The sequence below is a fragment of the Pomacea canaliculata genome, linkage group LG1, assembly GCF_003073045.1.
Source record: "Pomacea canaliculata isolate SZHN2017 linkage group LG1, ASM307304v1, whole genome shotgun sequence".
In the NCBI taxonomy this organism is placed as follows: domain Eukaryota; kingdom Metazoa; phylum Mollusca; class Gastropoda; order Architaenioglossa; family Ampullariidae; genus Pomacea; species Pomacea canaliculata.
Genome location: NC_037590.1, coordinates 19,762,803 through 19,782,808, shown reverse-complemented (window position 1 = coordinate 19,782,808; position 20,006 = coordinate 19,762,803). Strand labels below are relative to the sequence as shown.

At 36.3% G+C, this 20,006-nt stretch overlaps 1 protein-coding gene across 1 annotated transcript in view; it reads left to right on the top strand.

Annotated features, from left to right (window-relative positions):
- The window catches only part of LOC112562170 (DNA-dependent protein kinase catalytic subunit-like), a 69,314-nt gene that overhangs the window by 19,857 nt on the left and 29,451 nt on the right, over window positions 1–20,006 (top strand). Inside the window, exons 29-54 of the mRNA XM_025235242.1 lie at window positions 805–883; window positions 1,081–1,203; window positions 1,864–1,958; window positions 2,222–2,399; window positions 4,797–4,904; window positions 5,178–5,422; window positions 5,549–5,681; window positions 6,133–6,225; window positions 6,531–6,586; window positions 6,829–6,931; window positions 9,303–9,433; window positions 9,586–9,793; window positions 10,039–10,217; window positions 10,513–10,681; window positions 10,931–10,996; window positions 12,259–12,432; window positions 12,823–12,891; window positions 13,333–13,458; window positions 13,741–13,866; window positions 13,980–14,123; window positions 15,035–15,186; window positions 15,669–15,800; window positions 16,698–16,922; window positions 17,943–18,092; window positions 18,618–18,791; window positions 19,379–19,468. Coding sequence (XP_025091027.1) covers window positions 805–883; window positions 1,081–1,203; window positions 1,864–1,958; window positions 2,222–2,399; window positions 4,797–4,904; window positions 5,178–5,422; window positions 5,549–5,681; window positions 6,133–6,225; window positions 6,531–6,586; window positions 6,829–6,931; window positions 9,303–9,433; window positions 9,586–9,793; window positions 10,039–10,217; window positions 10,513–10,681; window positions 10,931–10,996; window positions 12,259–12,432; window positions 12,823–12,891; window positions 13,333–13,458; window positions 13,741–13,866; window positions 13,980–14,123; window positions 15,035–15,186; window positions 15,669–15,800; window positions 16,698–16,922; window positions 17,943–18,092; window positions 18,618–18,791; window positions 19,379–19,468 — 3,528 coding nt within the window. The remainder of the gene's footprint in view (window positions 1–804; window positions 884–1,080; window positions 1,204–1,863; window positions 1,959–2,221; window positions 2,400–4,796; window positions 4,905–5,177; window positions 5,423–5,548; window positions 5,682–6,132; window positions 6,226–6,530; window positions 6,587–6,828; window positions 6,932–9,302; window positions 9,434–9,585; window positions 9,794–10,038; window positions 10,218–10,512; window positions 10,682–10,930; window positions 10,997–12,258; window positions 12,433–12,822; window positions 12,892–13,332; window positions 13,459–13,740; window positions 13,867–13,979; window positions 14,124–15,034; window positions 15,187–15,668; window positions 15,801–16,697; window positions 16,923–17,942; window positions 18,093–18,617; window positions 18,792–19,378; window positions 19,469–20,006) is intronic.

The window sequence follows — 20,006 nt, the reverse complement described above, 5'->3', positions numbered from 1 at the left end:
TAAGTAGATCACCATGTTCCTTTGAGTGATGTCATGAAAGCCATCAGGCACAAGAGCATGTATTTAAGTTGTTGGGCCAATGGTCAGAGTGTGTCAAAGGAGAATCACATTGCAAAACTGAATAAATGTCCTGTTTCAATTTCACCAGAGGCAGAATTTTCACAGATTCTTACACTCAAATGATGTCAGTACTAACCCCCACTCACTTGTTGCTCTGAGATATGCAGCCAAGCTGTGACTTTCTGCAGATTGCAAGTTTTCTATACTCACAGATTGCAAGTTTTAAGCCAGAGTGATGCTGGCCAGTTGGAAAAACTGCTAACAGTGTTCCGACATCACTCTACATTTTCTTGTCAAATGTGGCCCCTTACCTCGTGCATTAGGTTTGGTTTTATTCATGAAAGGTAACATACATGGCAGTCTTCATGAATATGCCTGAAGCTGTGTCTCAGATGAAATTATAAGTTTATGATTTCTTTGCAGCTCAACATTTTAATCAGACATGACTTCAAGTGTCAGTCTCTATCATTTAAGCCCAACGATAGTTCCCTTTCCTGTCCCTTTAATCTTTGTTCCTTTGTTCATCATATGTGTGAATGATCTATTAATTGTGAAAAAAAAATAGATGTGGAAAATCATTCAGAGATTATTATATTGCCTAGAAAATATGATTGCAGTAAGAATGTAAGTTAAGACATATTATTTACTTTTTGATCGGGAATCTGCCTTAGGAATCTGAGAAAAGAAATCTGAATTAAAAAATCATCTGGAATGAATTTTTGCAGTAAAACATGTTGTTTACAGGGTCAAGTGCACTGTGCTCATCAGAATGTGGAACTTTTTGACTGTACTGATTGCCAGGTATCCTTCAGAAGCCTTCAAGGTTTGGTCAAATTCCATATTTTGATTCTGCTTTTTGTTTGCATAGCAAAAATATTTTGAAAGTTACAAATCAGAATAATCTTGTTAAGTTACATTGGGGTTCTTCATGCCGTCCGTTTGAGAGAGGTAGTAAATATTATAAGGATGAAGGATTCTTTTGCTGTTTTTCACTTTAAGATTATATGAGTGACTGTGCAGGTGATTCCTCAGACGCTGTTTTGTGACGACTTGTGGAGGCTTTGTATTCGCTGTGTGGTTCAACCTAGCAGTGTGGGCTTCAACATGGGTGACATTGAGATCATCACAAAGCTTCCACACGAGGTGTGTGTTCTGATGTGAAGAACAGTTTATAGAACATCTAATAGGTTCCTCATCTGCATAACACTTGCTTAGTTTTTGAGTTTCACCTAGATGCCATAATTTGATCCATCTGGGGCTGGCTGTTGTTGCTAGAAAGTGAGATGCCCGATGAAAGCAACCATCTTTCAGGTCTCTGCTCCTCTGCCCTAAAACCTACCTAAAATGTCATTGATACTGTGATGTAGACTATTAGGAGGTGTTTCATTGCTACAGTGTAATAAAGGTGAAAAAATTTCTCATAAAATGGTATCAGAATTGTAACATTTTAACATTAACTTAAAAGCTTAACATGACATTCATGCAGCAAACTGAACAATAGTTACAATCGCAATACCTCTCAGGTAAGGTACAGCTACTGCTGATTCCAACAAATACACAGCTTGGAATGCTATCATGGCTTGCTGGTGAGAAATGTTCCTGTAAAACATTTTCAGTTTTAAACCTTCCATATGCTAAAAATGACTTTTTACAGTTCAGCTTGGCCATTACAAGTAGCCAGTTCAATATTTTTACAAGTTTTACAAGACTCTTTTATGATATGACAAGGAGTTTTTTTCTTTTGACCGTACACATTATTACCAAAATATGCATTGAAGATAAGTTTGATATGAAACATTACAGATGATGCAGGTGTTAAAAGTGCTATCAAAACAACTGCCGTTGCCAGAAAGGAAAGAGCTGGTGAAAATTTTGGAGCAGGAGCTGAAGGGAAAGGGGTAAGCAGGATGAAGCATACACAGAAAACATGAGGTGATGAAGCACTTCTTCATGCAGTCTTTAAAAGGGCAAAAGATGTTCTTTGTTAAAAAAAAAAATCTGTGCAGGGAAATTTTGGCATAATATATTGCCAAGAAATATAATATCTTAATCTAAAGGCTGAAGAATCAAGCTTAGAAGATTGCGAAGCACTTTAGTTGTATCACAGTCAAATATCAGGCCTAAGTTCATAATTTAGGGCTTGCGGTAACTTTTGTTGCAGAGACTTGTTTGGCCAAATTCCAATTTCCCTGACTAGCAGCAGCATAGACTACACCAACCTCCAACAGACTGTTGAAGGATATTGTCAGCTGCATGATGTGAGAATATTACTGGAAGTTTTAGGTAAACACGGACAACCAGAGAAGCTTGCGGAACTGTTATTTGACAGTGTTTTGAAGGTAAGCTGTAGTGAATATATTATGACAGTCTCTGATTTCACTGGTCAGCAAATTTTTACAAATGTCATGCTACTGAAATAAAATTAGTAATTTCTTATAAATTATTACACGCTTAACAAAAATATGACAAAATGCAAAATTGGCTCTTTTTTGTTTTGGATTTTTTGTAATCGGCAATAATTATTGTGTATATCACGAAAGGCATGCTAATAATAATTGACCGATGGTTGATACCTGTGAAAAATCAAGTCATAGGCTACGTCTTAGATTTCTTTGCCTGTCTCCAGTACATCTGTTCAGGAGCATCTCTTTGGGAGTGTCCAGTAGTAGTCAGCCAGCATGGTAGTGGAAATGTTCCCTAGGATCTTTTTTCCATTGTTGCGATATCTTGGTGTAGATGTTCACCATGTTCATCACTAATCATACCACAGTTTTCAGGAAAGAAATCCAGATGGGAATGAAGGAAGTGGATCTTTAGAAACATATTGCAGCCAAGTTTCTTATACTGCTTCAGCATATCTTCTACTAGACCCTTGTAGTTTTCTGCCCTAACATTCTTGAGAAAGTTTGTACACACTAGGTGAAAAGCATTCAATTCTTGTTTTGCAGCACCCTGCAAACAAGTTGTTGAACCAGTCATCTTTGAAGAACTCCCAAATCTGAGGACCCACAAAAACTCTCTCTTTAATCTTTGCCTCACTGAGCCAAGGGAATTTTTCATGCAGATATCAGAAAGCTGCTGGTCTGGTCCATGGGTTTCACGAAGTTCTTCATCCAACCTAGTTTGATATGAAGGGGTGGTATAGCAGGATTTTGTGACCCTTGGCCAGAGCTGGGTGCTGGATATTGTTCTCTCCAACTGCTACATTTTGTCTGCTAGTCCATTCCTCCCACAAGTAATGTAATTTCCTTGCTCAGCTATCACACTTGCAAAAGAAACTCGTATTTTGTATATCCCTGATGCAGTCACGTTGAAAGGGCAACTATCTTAAAATCACCACAGAGATGCTAGATGTACTTATTATGCTCAGTCGAATTTAGTAGCTGCTTTAAGTTATTATATATCTCTTTCATGCGGACATCATGCACTAGTGGAATAGATGGAAGACAGTTTCTATTTTACAAAAGCACTGACTTAAGACTCAGTTTTGAAGAGTTTACAAATAGTCTTCATTCTTGTGGGTCATGAGTGATTTCTAAGGCATTCATGAGGTCTTCATTATAGGAACAGAATACCAGATTACCCCCATTTCTGAAGAAAGGCTCCAACTGCTGGTGGCATTTTTGATATGAAGTAATTGTGACATCTTCTTCTAGAAGATTCCATTGTTGGAATCTTGAACCTAACAATTCTGCCTTGTTCTTGGATAAGTCTAAATCACGAACCAGGTCATTTAGTTCTTCCTGTGTTATTCTGCATAGGATTGATAATACACCATAGCAAAAATCTGAATCACTGCATGCTGACTGACCAGGAGAAGAACAGGTCGGCTCACCCTTGTCGTCATCAGCTGAATCAAGACAATATTCTGCTGTAGGTTCTGGAATAAGAAGTCCCTCACCATGTGAAATAGGTCTCAATGCAGACAGAATATTGGGGTAGACTATTCTCGACTTCTTTTGCTTCATTATCCTGCTGGAAAGAGGAGGAACCAAACAGGAGTAAGTCATTTATTTAGGTGGCGGCTTGGCTCTCTCCACACCATGGAGACTATGAATAGCATTGATAAGTAAAGATGATATGCCTTCTTCACTTGAGAAATGATACTTTTCTTCTGGTTGGCAAATGTCTCATCCCCACAAATATAGCGGATATTGCCCACGGTATTAATGCACTTTTGAGGCGTTAATGTTCTGTATTGTAAATAGATGGATAAAATAATAACTGTTTTATGTAACAGTATCTTAAACTGTATCCCATGAAGTCTGAAATATTTTAAATGCTTAACCTTTCTGACTGGTCTTTATATAGTACACTGCTGACATCAGCTTATTTCAGCAGCCACCTGGCAGTAGCTCTGTATTGCATCAGAAGATAGTGCAATAAACTCTGGATGTTGTGTGCATGATGGTATTATGCAATGTGATGAAATACTACATTATTCTAGGCTTATTTAGGATGTTGTTACAGTTCTACTGGATAAATTTATACAGTGAAACATAGAAAATGAACTATATCAAATATCTTCAAAACAAGAGCAAATGAAAATGTTTCATGGTCATATTCATGTTCAGCACACCAAGATACTACAGATTAGGAACTTTTTAAATTAGTCATAATTTCAGTGTTGATCAGTGTTTTCTTATATCAACACATCTGGCTTTCTGTTTTTGTAATTTGAAATACCATTTTTACAGTTCTTTGATTAAGGAAAAAAATGCATTGTCTCTATGTAGGGTATCACGGAAAAAAAGGATGGCAAGGATAAAACGGTATCACTGAGTCCTGCAGCTCACAGATTCGCATCTCAGCTGCTTAAGCTTGCTTTTCAACTGGGTCTTCCGGTAAATAATTTTGTTTTAATGAGAATTATGTTGTAATAAGCATTTACTTGATGCAAATTTAGCTGTGATAAAATATGTGAACTATCTAACAGTTATCTCACTGATAAAATAATTAGTTTAAAATATTCAGAACTAATATTTAATTTTTCAAGAATATAAAATGTCCAATTGCTTACTTGCACTTACATGTGTTTGCTTATATGATGACTAGGTTAAAATACACTTCTTTTTGAAAAGTACATACATTTTCAAGTTAGCAAATGTTTTTCACAGGCAGAAAAACTTGTGGAGGGAATACTGGACATTCGCATAATTCAAGGACTCTCCTTGGGAATAGAGTACATGCTAGGAGACCATTTCTTCACCCTCTTCAAGACTCCTATCTCATCTCATGTTGCAGCAAGCAGTGATGTAGTTTCCCTGCTAATGAACAAAGCTACTGTAGACCCACACCGTGTTTGCAATGTCTTGGTAGCTATGTTGGAAAATGTTGCCCAAGATAGAAGAATTCGCAAAAGGTAAGAGACTACAGATAAATGCTGTCAGCTGCAATGGCTGTTAGGTTTATTGATACCTTCAGTTCAAGATAAAGCGTGTGTTGTGGGAAAGCAGCATGTTTGTGAGAATTGTGTCTGTTTTTTCAGCAATGGCCCCAGAATAGTAGATATGGTGGCTTCAAAATGGCACCACCTAGAGTCGTGGTGGCAAGCAGGTTCATCAGATTTGCAAGGACTGGCAGTGTTACTACTGACCAAACTCCTGCTTGTTGACAGCAAGGTTAGACTCGTTTTTCAATTATTACTGGTATATTGTGAATAGACAGCAATAAATAAAAGTACTGACGATGGATAAAAGAAGAGCAATAAAATACAAATATAGAAAACGCAAAGAGGAATCGTGTAACAAGAACTGAGGGTATCGTGATTCTGCAGAGGAAGATGAGTAGGGAAGTTTCAAGATGGACTAGCATTTTGTGGGCTATTGGTAGGAGTAATGCTTGAGGATTGAGGAGCAAGTGTTTAAGAGTGCATGATTAAAGAATTCAGTGGTGGGTAGGTGGCATATGTGGAAGGGGAGAGAGTTTCACTGTTTTTGCACAGTAACTAAAAATTTTGTGACCATATGTTGTTCTGGTGACAGGAATGGTTAGGATACACATAGTTGTTTGTGGAAACTCTTCTAGTTGCACTTCAGAATAAAATAAGCCAAATAATTTTTTTTCTTTCAGGCTGTCCTTAATGTAGAAAAAAGCCACTTTACTACTGTCTTTACCAGTTACTGCACTATACTGGCAGAGAAAAAGACAAATCTGGCTTTCAAGGTGAACTGCTTTTGTGCAGATTTTACTGACATCAGTAGATTTTTAAGTAAAAAAATTATCATGTTAACTGAGCCTTTTTAAAATTATACCGTTTTTAGAATTATTACATCATTGCTTGGTGTGTTTGAGAACATTGACATAAAAGAACATGACGCCTGCATTGTGTGGCTTGGAATCATTGTTTCCTGTGATTCAGCTATGATGAATCCACTGTTGTTATAAGTTGAATCAAGATGCAATTTAAATTTTTGCGCAGTTGCTTAGAATGTGCGTTGTTGAAAGAAGTCTTCACATTTTTGTTTCAGAATCGAGCATTAGATGTTCTGCCATTTTTTGCAGCAGTACCTGATGCTAAGTTAAAGTAAGGAGGAATACATTTTGATAAGATTGAAGGGTGTTTCTTTCAGCAATGGCATACAGTACATTCTTCAGCTAAAGGAGTTCATTTCACTGAGAACACATTTCCTTACATCTGTGCCACCGTGCATAGTTTCCCCCAATTTTGTTATTTGTTCATTAAATAATGACACAAATTGTTTATTCATCATTGATATTTGTACATTGCTTCTTTTATTGATTGTGTTTTATTGGTATGATTGTCAGAGATGTCTTAGACGGGCTTGTGGCAGACAACTTTCCACTAAGGAGCTCAGAACTTACAAAGGGGACTCCACGCTTTGTTGATTACATCAGTGCTATTGATAAGGTGAGCATATTATGAAGAAGAATCCTCATATTTAAAACTGAAGTGCAAGTTAAGTTATTCCTTTGGTGTAGTGAATGGGTGTTACTAAATTACACCCATTTGTACATCCTTTAAACAACAGCAAAACAATTTTTTTTTGGCTGTCCAGGTCATGACTGTAGTCTTGAATATTTAATTCAAAGAGAAGGAGCAATCTGTTCCCAAAATAAGCCCAAATTTAGGTAAGCTTAAACAGGAGCACGGGTAATAATAAAAATGTGAAAAATGTGAGCTTGATAGTATCCTATATGTGAGAGTGGGCCTACTATAGAATTACAGTAAATTAAAGACAAAAATCTTAAAATCAGTAGCATTATACGCATCTCAAGAGTGCAGTAAAATAAACATCATGCACAGAACACATCAAGTAATTTAGACTGGCAGCAAAGGAGCATGCAGTAATATGCATTGTCTGCTACTGCTGTCCACTTTTCTTGTGGATGTATTTTTTACAGAAGTACTGGCATGATATTTTTTCTTTTGAGTTGTAACATGTTTTTTTTTAAGTAAATCTCTCAGAAAAATAGTTATTTTGTGAAAGAAAGGTCACTTCTGGTGAAATTTCCATTTATTAATTGTTAAGTTGATCTAGCGGTTAAAATTGAGGGAGTGAATTATGGGAGAGGGGCAGACATTCCTTCGTCATATGAGGAAGTCACTTTTTTTCTTTTCGTATTTTTTTTTAAATAATACTGGTTAAAATTTGTTTAATTTCAATAGTTTTACAGTTGATAAAAGTGCACGCGTTATCTGAAATGTTATTACAACACTTATAAAAAATGATTCATTTTGTGCAATTTGTATCACATACATAAATGGTTCCAATTTTTTTTAACTTAAAACTTTATTTAGGGGTGCACCAGCAAATTTGTGAACATTTATCAAACAATATAGGAATAACTGTCACACACACTTAAAAATGACAGGTAAAAAAGAGCACTTTTAAAAACAAAACAAAAAAAATTACTTCTTTGATTGACTGTTATGGCGTTTGCATATGTTCTTCCTAGAAAATTCTCAAGGGACAAGGTTAGGCATTTGTTACCAACTAAAGTTAAATGCTTTTTTCTCAGAATATTTTGATGACAATTTATTTCCTAGTAGCCACAGATGTTGTTTAGATCTTGCACATTTAGTGACGAGCCAAAACAAAACCGAAAGAGGTCAAACCCATAATTTGGGAAGGATGTCACATGCATACATAATTATCCAAAATTGTCCATACATTACATTCAGACACCTTTGTTTTACTCTCTTGATCTATGATCACTGCAATATGAAAATAAAGGTCAGGTCTCTGGCCTGAGACCCAACACAAGACATAGCAGCAGCTGGGATGGGTGTCATGAATTGTGTTGAATCTTTCTGAAGCATGGGGGGGGGGTCGTCATCTACATGGACAGTGTGCAATCGTGCCTGGGGTAAGAACCTGTAACTCAGATATTACAATGTGGTGCAGTTCTGCTGTGCTTAAGTTACACTCAGCCCTCACTGAACATTTTGTTTCAGTGTGAGACTAATCTCACATATTTTCCATTATTTACTAATAACACACTTTTCTACAAAATTGGAATATGCTATTAAAAGTTAACAAATTTTCATCACATGAACCATGCATAATCATGATTCTCATTCATCTCTAGGCCTAAGTAACAACATAAAAATACATAAACCAAATATGATTCTTTTCATGGTCTTGGTTAGATGAGGTTACAGTAGGCATGATTTAGGCATGGTCAGAGGCGGCCTTTGGGAGTGGCAAATTGGGCAACATCCCCAGGCCCCGTGCCTGAGGGGGGGCCTTGCGATAGGGCATTCTTGTTGTATGGTATATAACCTACACTTTCGGCTCTTGGCCCTGCATATGACACTCGCCCAGGGCCTTGTGTGCTGCTAAGGATGCCTCTAATGGTGGTACACATCTCAAGCACAATGATTGACCTTTTAATTCTCACCCAGTGCAGAATTTTTCCCATTCTTGTGCTTAGTAAATACACTGGTCACTTGGGTTTGACATGGACTGATGGATGACATTTGACAATTAAACTGCGCAGATCTTCAGACATTTGCACTTCAAGCAGGGTTGAAACAATGAAACTTTGCATAACCTGGTCAGACCATATCCTTGTACTGGAAATCTGTTTTTTGTTTTGGGTGGAGCTTGTCCTAATAGCTAGTAGGACTGTCACAGATTTGCTTATTCCACAGTTTTTCTTAAGATTGTTCAGTAATTTAGTCATGAAATAATAAAATATATTTAGAGGTTTGGAAGAAATAGGAAATGATTTAATTAAATATTAAGTATAATGGATATTTGAAACATTCTCCCCAGTTGCTGTCTGCTTTGGAATTGTCATCGAGTTTAGTGCTTTTGGAACTGCTCATCAGCATCTTCTGCCGAGAGGAGGGTCGACATGTTCATGAAGATGCCATTCAGCAATCATTGAATACATTCACTGCAAGGTGAGAGAAAATGAAATCGAAATTTAAGGCATAATAAAAATATTCCTTACTCTCATTATCATCATTGTAGTGTTGTTTTCGTCATAATTTTATTTTTACTACTGCTGTTGTTCTTGAAGAGAAAAAGCATTTTTTGGTTATAACTGCTCCAGATTGCCGGCAGAGAAGCAAAAGGATGCATTGGATGTTCCTTACAAAATAGTCTTTTGTGAAAGTGGCTTTCAAGACATGATTCGACGGACAACACTGGAGCGGGTCTGCTTGCCAATACTGCGTTGTGTTCACAAGGCTGCCTTGATAGAATTTTTTTTGGACCACATCTTGGATCTCATGAGGATTGTTGAACAGAATCTGGCCAAAGTAAGTCTAAGCACTTCAAGCAAATTGAGCCAGTTATCGTTTAATGGGGTGTTATACAGAAGGAAGGTAATTGTGTAGACTGTCAAAGATAGGTTTAAACTGATACAGCACAGTAGGTCTGGTAACGCATATCATACAAGTCATATGGCTGTTCTTAGAGGATTTGTAACTTATGGTTTCTTCCCAGGCATTATATTAGTGTTTTGCATAATCTTCGAACGTTTTTTTCTCCTGCTGTGGTATAGGGTCCTGAGAGCATTCTAAAGACGCAGCTGACCAGCAAAGTATGCTGCTTTCAGCTGCTTGAAGTCATGTATAGCCGCCTTTCCAGGGAGGAAGTCAATTCACTCAGTTCTGAAATCAACAAGAAAGTTTGCTTTGGGAAACCTGAGACTGGCAAAGAGATGACACAGAAAATCATAAAGTACACTTGGCTGCTTTATGCTTTTGGGGATCAAACTGTGTTTTGACTGTTATCATGCAAACCTCATGCTTTTAAACATACATAAACAAGATACAAAGATACTTGTTAAATTAATGGACTTATGTGATAACAAATAATTAAGTTTTGACTCTTTACTATATCTTCATGTTGCATGCCCATGATATGAAAATAAAAGGCCTTGGAAAAAACATATAAAGAAGTAATTAACTATCCTTGTGATTTTGTAGCTAACTTTTTGATATTTTTCATAGAAGCCCGGTGTTTTTGTTCACAGGGCTGCAAATAACGCGAAGAGTGAAGATACTCGAGGGGATTTCATGGTGACAGAACTCCGCCGACAGTACCACTGCTATAGCTATAATTTGCTGATAGCAATCATTTGCTGTGTGCAGAATGAACACAAATTCTACAAAGGGTTTCTTTTTCAAGACAATACAAGCAAGGTACTTTTCATACTGAATAAAGTGTGTGTGAGGGTGGGTGGACTGGTGCATATATGTGTGAATTTGTATGTGCTTAATGTAAATTTTGTTCCTGTTTCTTTCCTAGTGAGATCATTAGAATTATACCCTGAGATGTATGCACATGGGTTTAAATGTGTGTCTTAATGCAGTACAGATATGTTCAGATCATCAGTTACTGCTAACATATAGTTAGTGCAAATCTCTCAGTCTTGTTTGTACATGTTTCAGGGTCAGTTTTTGTTGGAAAACATTGTTGATAGAGATCAGAAGTACGAATTCCCACTTGAACTGGAGGTAAAGTTATGAAATTAGCTTATTGAGCACATTCCTGTGGAAAAAATTTAAATGTTTAAGCACATTTCATGAAATATAGAAAACTGATGTATCTGGTTCATGTTATGATGAATTCTTATTAAACTTTATAAAAGGATTTACTGCCATGGTAAAAGAATGCTATAAAGGAATCATTGTCCATATTTTAGTAGCAGGAAAAAGATTAATTTGTAACAACTTTTTACTCATTAAAAGTATCAACAATCCCTAACAGTCTTGCCACTTGAATAAATCTCTTTGTTTAATGTGGAATACAGATTTAATTCATATTGTCAGGGTTGGCTCATCACAGACAAATGCCATGACCTACAGTTTTGACAGCCTGCCTGTGGTAGAGGCACAAAGACCTTATATAAACAAACTCATGAGCATGAATTGATGAACACGAATATCATTTGTATTGTCTGAATGTGTGCGAGTGACATAAATTAGGTTTTTGATGAAAAGGGGAAAAAACCCACAATACATCAGGGAAAAAAGAGAGAGGTAGAACAAAAACTTTGAGGTTCTTGGCTCTATGAGCATTTGCTCCATAAATGACATATGTTTAATATCAGTTGGTTAGAGCATGACCATCCCCAGTGATGATAAGTGTGTTAGATGTCAGTTAATTAGAAAACATCCATCCCTAATAATGACATTCAGTGTGTTTGATATCAGTTAATTGGAGTATGCCTGTTCTCATTGATGGCTCTTCATTGTGGATTTTAATCTTTTATGGACACTCAGGACACTAACAGCCTCTCTGACAGATGAAAATATCAGTAGACATATTGGGTATTACTTTCTTGGGTATTACTGGATTTGGGTTTAAAGTTTGTGCGTGTAGCTAAAGAAATAGTTGTTTTCAAATTTCTTTTAGTTTAAACAACATAGTAAAACCTCTTATGAGTCTGCTTATTCAAAACTTTTGAGGAGTTGGGATGGACAGAATACATAATGTCTGGCTGATTATGGTCATGATGCTTATCATGAATTATTTCTTCTCACAAGAAGTATATGTCTGCTTATCTGACTTATCTTAATACCTCTGTGTACAAAATGGTACCTGGTGTCATAAATATATTGTTAGTGTAGCAGTGAGATATATGGTGTTAATTGCAGATTACCAATAATTCTCAAACTTTTCTGTCAGAGCATATTTTTAATAGGTTAGATAACAGTGTTTACTTGATCTCGATATTAATTATTGTATTCTCTTGGTTTTTCATAAACCCTCATAGTCTCAGTTTGAAAGGAAGAAGAAGTTTGTGGCCATCAGGAGTGAAATGCAGGAAAAACAATCAGACAAAGATGGAGCTATCTCATCATATCATCTGGCCTCTCAGTATTTGACAGAGAGCAGCTTGAGTGAAGACCTGAGCAAATATGAGTTCACAGTTTCTGGATCTGCTCAAGTGAGTTTTATTTTCCTTGGTGTTTTATGAAGAACACTTGACGTTGGATTAAGTCTGAATTCTTAAAGTCAAGTTGTAACACAAATCACATTTGCTCCTGTAATTTTCAAATTGATGCAGCCAGGCTAAATACTCTTTGGTGTTTGACTTTATCAGATGACAGTGGTATATAAGAGAAGATGTAATTCTAAGTTCTTTTGATGTAAATTAAAAGAAATATTGGAAGAACTTTAGTGAAATGAATAAAAGTGGCTTATGGAAACTTGGATTTTAAGGCAAAACTTGATAAAATAGCGCTTAAATGAATGTCATAAAAGGTTTTTCTTCTATTAACATAACTGTAATTTTTTGGTTTAGTAATTTAATGATCTCTGTATTGTTTGTTCATAGAATACATCTGGCATTCCAAAAACAAAAGCAAGTCTTCGCAAAAACTCAAGTTATGGAGGGGATAATAAAGTGAGGTCTTTTCACTGATAGATTTATTTTAATCTGCTAGTTCTGTAGAGGGTATCAAGATCCAGGATATTGAGGCATTCCTAATTTTAATATTAGTATTTGAAGACAATGAATCCTTAACTCTTATTTAGAAAAGCAGATTTACTTGTTTTTTGCAGAGAAACATGGTTTTTGCATCATCAAGCTTTTATAAGAGCATATTCAGTAAAATGCTGATGTTTTCTCCAGAATTCATCTGTACAGAATGGTTACATGAAGACTAATTCTTACCATAATCTTTCTGTGATTTCTGTTGACTAGGAATCCAATGCATGTGCAGTGATCTCTGATACAAAATCTATACAGTCCAGGCAATCAGTCAGATTGGACAAAAAAGATGTTCTGATTTTTAATTATATGAACTGTTATAGCTGTAATGATTTTCTTGTACTTGAAACACAGGTGAGACTGGATGGTGATTATGTGGAGCTTGAAATGGATGCTCTGAATTCCCATGAGTGTATGGCTCCTCTTGTAGCTTTACTTAAACATATTCATAAAAACAACATATTCCCAGCTGCCCAGTCAGTAAGTTCACTTTCTTTGTAAACTGTATTTGTTTTGAAAACCTGAGTTGACTGACTGGCATTTGTTTAAAATTATTAGTCTTATTTCTTTGGTGTAATGTTCTTAATGTCAGCAAGGGGAGAGATGAGAAGGGGTTAGGGGTTATGTTGGAGTGTAGGAGGTTTACATGCATGCATAAAGATGTGATGTTTATTTTAAGGAAGAGTTGAGGCAGGTACATTTTATCAGTTTCACACTGAGCATTTATTGACAGTTTTAATTGTAAACTTTCTATAACTGCAGGATGCTTCAAGTCAAGACATGCCTCAGTGGATGGTATTTCTGCATGACAAGATGACAAAAAACACAGGCTCAGATACTCTGAACATCCGGTTATTCATTGCAAAACTGATCATCAACACATCTGAGGTATGTTTCAGTGACAAGTTCATTAAATTGTAGTTATTAAATTCATATTTCCTTGCATGTGTTCTCTGTAGAAATTGTTGTTTGCTAATTTTGTCACCATTATGTTGTTTCAGATTTTTCAGCCATTTGCCAGGCTTTGGTTGCGTCCTCTTTGTCAGTTGATTTTGTCAACTAGCCTTTGTGACAATGGAATCAACTACTTTATTATGGATCTTTTGGTCACCATGTTGTCATGGCACAGTACAGCCGTCCCGCAGGTGTCTTTCGCTTTAGCCATATTGAGTAGTTGATAACTAAACATTAATTGATGGAAGCATAACAGAAGTGACCCAGAGTATTTTAGATCCAGAGCAGGAAGAGTGAGTGAGAAAGTAACAGATATGTATCCAAGGTTAACAATTGTTTTATGCACATGTTATTTCTTCCTTGACCTTACCTGATGACATGACCATAAGAAGTAATAGACAATGTTTGCTCTCTAATCATTGATAGTTAGCAGCACCTAGTGTCAAGAGTGCTCCGCTGGTCAGGTGGACAGCAGCCCTCAAACAGCTATAAAAATGCGACAACACAGCCAATACACCAGTTTTTGTTTTTTTGATGGATACAGTGGTGTTCATCATATTTTTTGAAGTTTTCCTTTTAGCTATTTTTTATGCCAACTGCCTGTCTGTGCACTGTGTTCAGCCTCTATGATGCACGCTGCATTACTTTCCTGTCTGTTCACTGTGTTCATCCTGTGAGTCTTAACTCTTACCAAAGAAGAAACACATTTTTTAAAAATTCTTTTTCTTGGGGACTTACCAGATGACATAATATTGAGGCCCTCGTTGTTTGCTGTACATTTGCTGTGCTTTTGCCTTTATTGCTTTCTGAGGGCTGTTACATGCATGAGTAGTGGAACATGTCACCTCAGATACTTTAGATAGAGCGCAAATGCAGCCTATTATCTCCTGATTTGTCATGTCTCAAAGAAAGAGGATTTACAATAAAAAATTTTACTTAGGTATAGAAGGAAATTCATAAAAAATCATAAATCTGTCAGTGGAGAATCTGTGATAAGCTGATCTGTGTGGAGTAATATTTTTTATCAGAATCAAATCTTAATGTAATGAAATTAGTGAACTGAAACTAGTATTTATACTGTTTTTATGTTTTCATATGCCAGAATTCCTCCACTGAGAGAGCTATGGCATCACGCCTTGTGGAGTTTCTGGTACGCAATGTGCATCACGAGACCCGAGCCATTTTTAGAAACAACCTGGAGATGCTCAAAACACTTCTTGAATGTTGGAAAGACTGCATTGAAATCCCATATCAGTGAGTATTTGTTTTTTTACATGAGTGCTTTAAGCAACCTTTCTTTCAATTTTTTTTTTTAAACCACCTAGTGATAGCAGACTCATTCTGTCATTACAACATCTATAGACAAATGTATTTTCTCACAGATTAATTGCATTTTCCAGACTGAAGCATTTTGTGAAAAGAAAATTGTTTTAAATTCTTGCACAAATGAAACACTATTATATAGGTACTAACATGCAAAGTACTCAATAATACCTGGATGAACAATCACTAAAGCATGTATATCAGCCATGAACATGTGGAATATAGAATTTTGTGGCTGCGTTATTGATGGACAGCATATCTTACTAAAAGACAACAGTATAAACCTGAAACAGAATTTAAAACCAAATAAATTGATAGAATCTGCTAAAGAATGGAGGAACTCTTTCCCCCCCTTTTTTTTGCCTTAAAAGTATACCCTGTAATTAAGTAAAAGAGAACTGTTTTACTACCAGGGAAGTCTATAATCAGTTGAAGATGCCAGATCCATCATCCAAAAGCAGCCTAATTGGTATCCAGGTGCTGGGAGTCATCATGACCTGCAATTATGCTCCTTATGGACCATCTGCATCTGTTGATAGAAACAGGTATGTGATGTTACTGTACAGGATTTCAGGATCTGTTTAGCTTAACAACTGCATAGTATTCTCATTTCCCTTTACTGGGATAGTTATTACAGAAAGAAGATAATACTTGACACATCAATATGGCTGTGAAGACTTTTCATCTTTTTCAGAAATTTATTACCAGAGATATATTATACACAATATAACCACAAATCAGTATTCTGTAATGAGTTTACAGATTTAAAATTCAAGAGAGTCACCAATTTTTTTTTCAGTTGAGGTTGCTATATTTTCAGTTTCTATGATATTAGCTGCCATATCCTGAGTATTCAAAAAGTATTGTAAACATGGTTTCATACAGCATATGGTGCTGTATACTCTGCTTTTTCTTTGCTAAATGCTTTTTTGTATACTATGCTAACAGCAAGATAACTTAAACAAGCTGGTGATCCCCTCTCAAAAATTTCCTCCCAACATCCCTACTTTTAATTTGGGTTGAGTGTTTGTTTAAAAAAACACCTGCTTTATTGGCTTTTGCTGTTGACTTCATAGCTGTGTAGGGTCATTCTCTCTTACTGTTAGGAAGTCAGCTTTTGATGGTGAGAGAGCAGTTGTAGCCTAGTATCTTATATGGTCATGTCATCTGGTAAGTCTTAAAGAAAGAAAATTTAGAATTAATGTTCCATTTCCCTATGTGACAATCAGTTTGTTTTCTGTGGAAAGATTTCTTGAAATTTGAGTTGATAAAACTTTGTAGACTTAAGAAAACTGACGACAGTGATGGTCACTGAGTTAAGCTATGGATGACCTAGCATGATACTACTAGAAGATTATCAGGCTGTCACTAGATGAAGGTATAGATAGATGAATCAGAGTTTGTTGTTGCCTTTGAGGTCCATACATACTTTTGTCCCACAGATACTTTACCACACTGGCATCATCCATGACAAACAGTTCCAAGATGATCTTTGCTGCTGCTGCAGAGGTGGTGGGTATGGTGTTTGCATATTTGGCAGACAAAGAAAATGAGACAGATGGACAATTTCACAGTCATGTTGAGTCTGTACTTGGTAAAGTCGCTCCACATAACTTCCTTGTTTGTGTCCATTGCATACATCGGCACTACCCGCCTATGGCTGACAGGTGAGTCTGACTGTGATCCTTTCCTAATATTCAGATGATAACTGTGACTGGATAATGAAAAGATATATATTAACACTTGATGCTTAAAGGCTGAACATCTACCCTATGATTGGAATAAATGGTTTGACCCAAGGGAGGAAATGAGGACTGTTAGGGACACACCTTGATGCACACAAGCACACACAGTGTCCACATGGGTTCTTTCTCATTACAATTCACAAGACCTGTCATAGGCTTCATGTTTCTATTTTAGAGTTCAATTATTTTCGTCATTGAATGAAAGAGCTTCACATTCATACAAGATATTTGCATTCCTACAAGATATTTGCATAAAGTCAATCTCCAATAATCATATAAATTGTTAGCAAAATAGACACACTTAAACACATTAGTCCATGGAAATTTTTAATGCAACTCACTCCTTCAATAGATATTAGCTATAGTCTTTTGCTTATATATATATAGATCATCTGTCAATGTTAAATTTTCTAGACCTGTGTCCCAATACAAACAAGAGATCAAAATTAAGTACACCTATGTTTGAAGAGACTCCACTCCATGTCCATACACACATATATACACTTCCTTGAATTCTCTTCCTCGATGATATATTAAACCATGCACACTATAATCCTGTGGTAGATACACATCGTTATTACTTTTAGTACTCCTTTACTGCTGGTGGTGGTTGTACAGACATGACAGACAATGATAATACTCCTTTACTTCTGTGGCCAGTGCCATTCACATGGGCAAACACTTGGGTATCCTCAGTTGACAGGGCGATCTTCACTCTGTGATCACTTTACTTCCTCCTCTGTAATTCCTGAAACACTTATGCCTCAGTAATTATACCAGTCGGACACTAAAATGAATGTGAAGTCTACTGTTTGTTGAAATGAAAACAATTTTTCCAATTCCAAAAATTCTAACCAAAATTAAGGATTCCAAATTGAATAATTGAATAATAGTTGCCTTCTTGAAATGTGATTTGGATTTTTTTTCCCAATGCCTCCACAGGTTTTTGAATAAACTTCTGTTTATGTTGCCTGGTCTTCATGGAGAGTTCCGAGTGCAGTGTCTAGAAGTCATAATGGGTTGTATTGAGCAGCTGGACGATGCCTTTCGGGAGCTGCAAAGTAAAGGCCTACTTAACTTTCTCACTCAAAGGTGCGTATCTGATAATTTTAACTTGGCACGAATTAGGGAGATAAGACAACTAATATTTCTGTAGGCAACCCCATTGTAAGAGGATTTAGTAAAAGGCATTTAAAAGGGTTTTATCTTTTATCTAATTCAGTCGTATTCAGGAATTAACTTTGGAGATTATTGGAAAATGGTGACTTGTAGGCTTTAGTGGACTTAAAGCAAGTCACATGCTGACAGTTTATAAATAAATATCTTGCAGAAGCTGGAAAATTTATACCACATATTCAAAAAGAATGCTGATCTGTGGACAGGAACTACAATTTTCGTTATGAGTTATAGGGACAGTCATTTTGTTACATCCCCCAGCCAACCTTCGCCCAAAACAGATATAGCTTTTGTGTAAAATGGTGGAATATTGTTGTAGCAATATATATATAAAGCAGTTATGTGAGTATAACTCTTGCAGACTGATCTGTGCATAAGCCTCTGTGGGTTAAAATGAAGCTAGTTCATTAGAATTATAATCTCGTCCTTACTGTTGATCAGAGATGAAGACACCCAGATTGTGGCGCTGGGGATTGTGAATGCCATGGTGCCAAAGTTATCAGCCACAGAACTTCAGACATTTTTGCCAGCCATCACTGGGTTCAGCAATCACCCTAGTGTTACTTGCCGGCAGATAATGATGAAGATCTTGATGTGGACTTACGACAACTACAGGTATTGTGTACATGAAAACCAGTTTCTGTTGCACAAAACAAAATTCAGCTTGAGCAAAGAATGCTATGCCATGAACTCCACAAGTGAGCAGAATCTGTTCCACTTGTTTGTGTTATTTTAACCAAAAATAATTTTAAAGGATTTGTTAAGATGCAATTTTAAATCATAGTTATTATGTGTAAGGGTCTGTTCATGTTTGCTGTAGGACCAATGGCTTGGATGAGGGTTTAAAAAACTTGCATGCCTAAGGCCATGTTTGACTTATTTCTCAATAACACTTTTAATATCTTGAAATCTATTTGTGTATGTGGCAAAAGGCGTGCGAGTGAAATATGTGCATCCATACATGCAAGTATGAGTTTATATTTTCAAAAACTATAATGGCTCAGGCAAAAATGAGACCGCCCCACACCATAAAATAAACAGTAAAGAGACATCTGCAGTATTGAAAGTAGCAGAGATCATCACATCTTATATTTGATACAGTTAAGAATTTTCAGAGCTGAGGTCTTCTTTTTCCATGTAGAAGTGGGATACTTTTCGGTCCCTTTAATAAAGCCTATATGAGTAAGTACATCTGTTGACAGAGACAATGAAAGTAAAGAAGGACAAGAGATCATGAAAGTAACCCAGGAATCATTGCTTCAAGGTCTTTGTGATGATAACCTTCACTGCAGGTAAGTCTTTCATTACCTGCCACCCTATAATTCTTTAATCTTTTGTATTGGACTTATTATGTTCTGTACCCTCTGTTTTGTTTTGGCAGCAAACTCTGCTGATTAAGTTTGGAGGCTGATCGCCAGAACTTGATGTCTAGTTGGGGTGATGGTTATTTGGGGGCAAGATTTGTTCTATGCCAGTGGTTCTCAAAGTGTGGTCAACAAGCTTAAGTCAGGTGGTCTGTGGCTGACAGTAATTATATGTCAGCACTAAAGTAATGTTTAATTTACCAGATATGCTAATTATTCCAGTATTGATTTCACGCTAGTTTAATTTTATCGATGCTTGTTCGCATAAAATGCTCACTTACCAAGTCTTTATGTCACACCGTGAGCATTGTGTAATTTAACCGCATCATCCGTTACCCCTTAGTAATGCAGTGCATTTATTTTAAATTTGTGTGTGTTCCTTGCAAAGTATGTAATTTTATGTAAACTTATTACTATACTACTGTCACAAAAATACATTTAGTTTTGAATTGTAATGAAACAAATG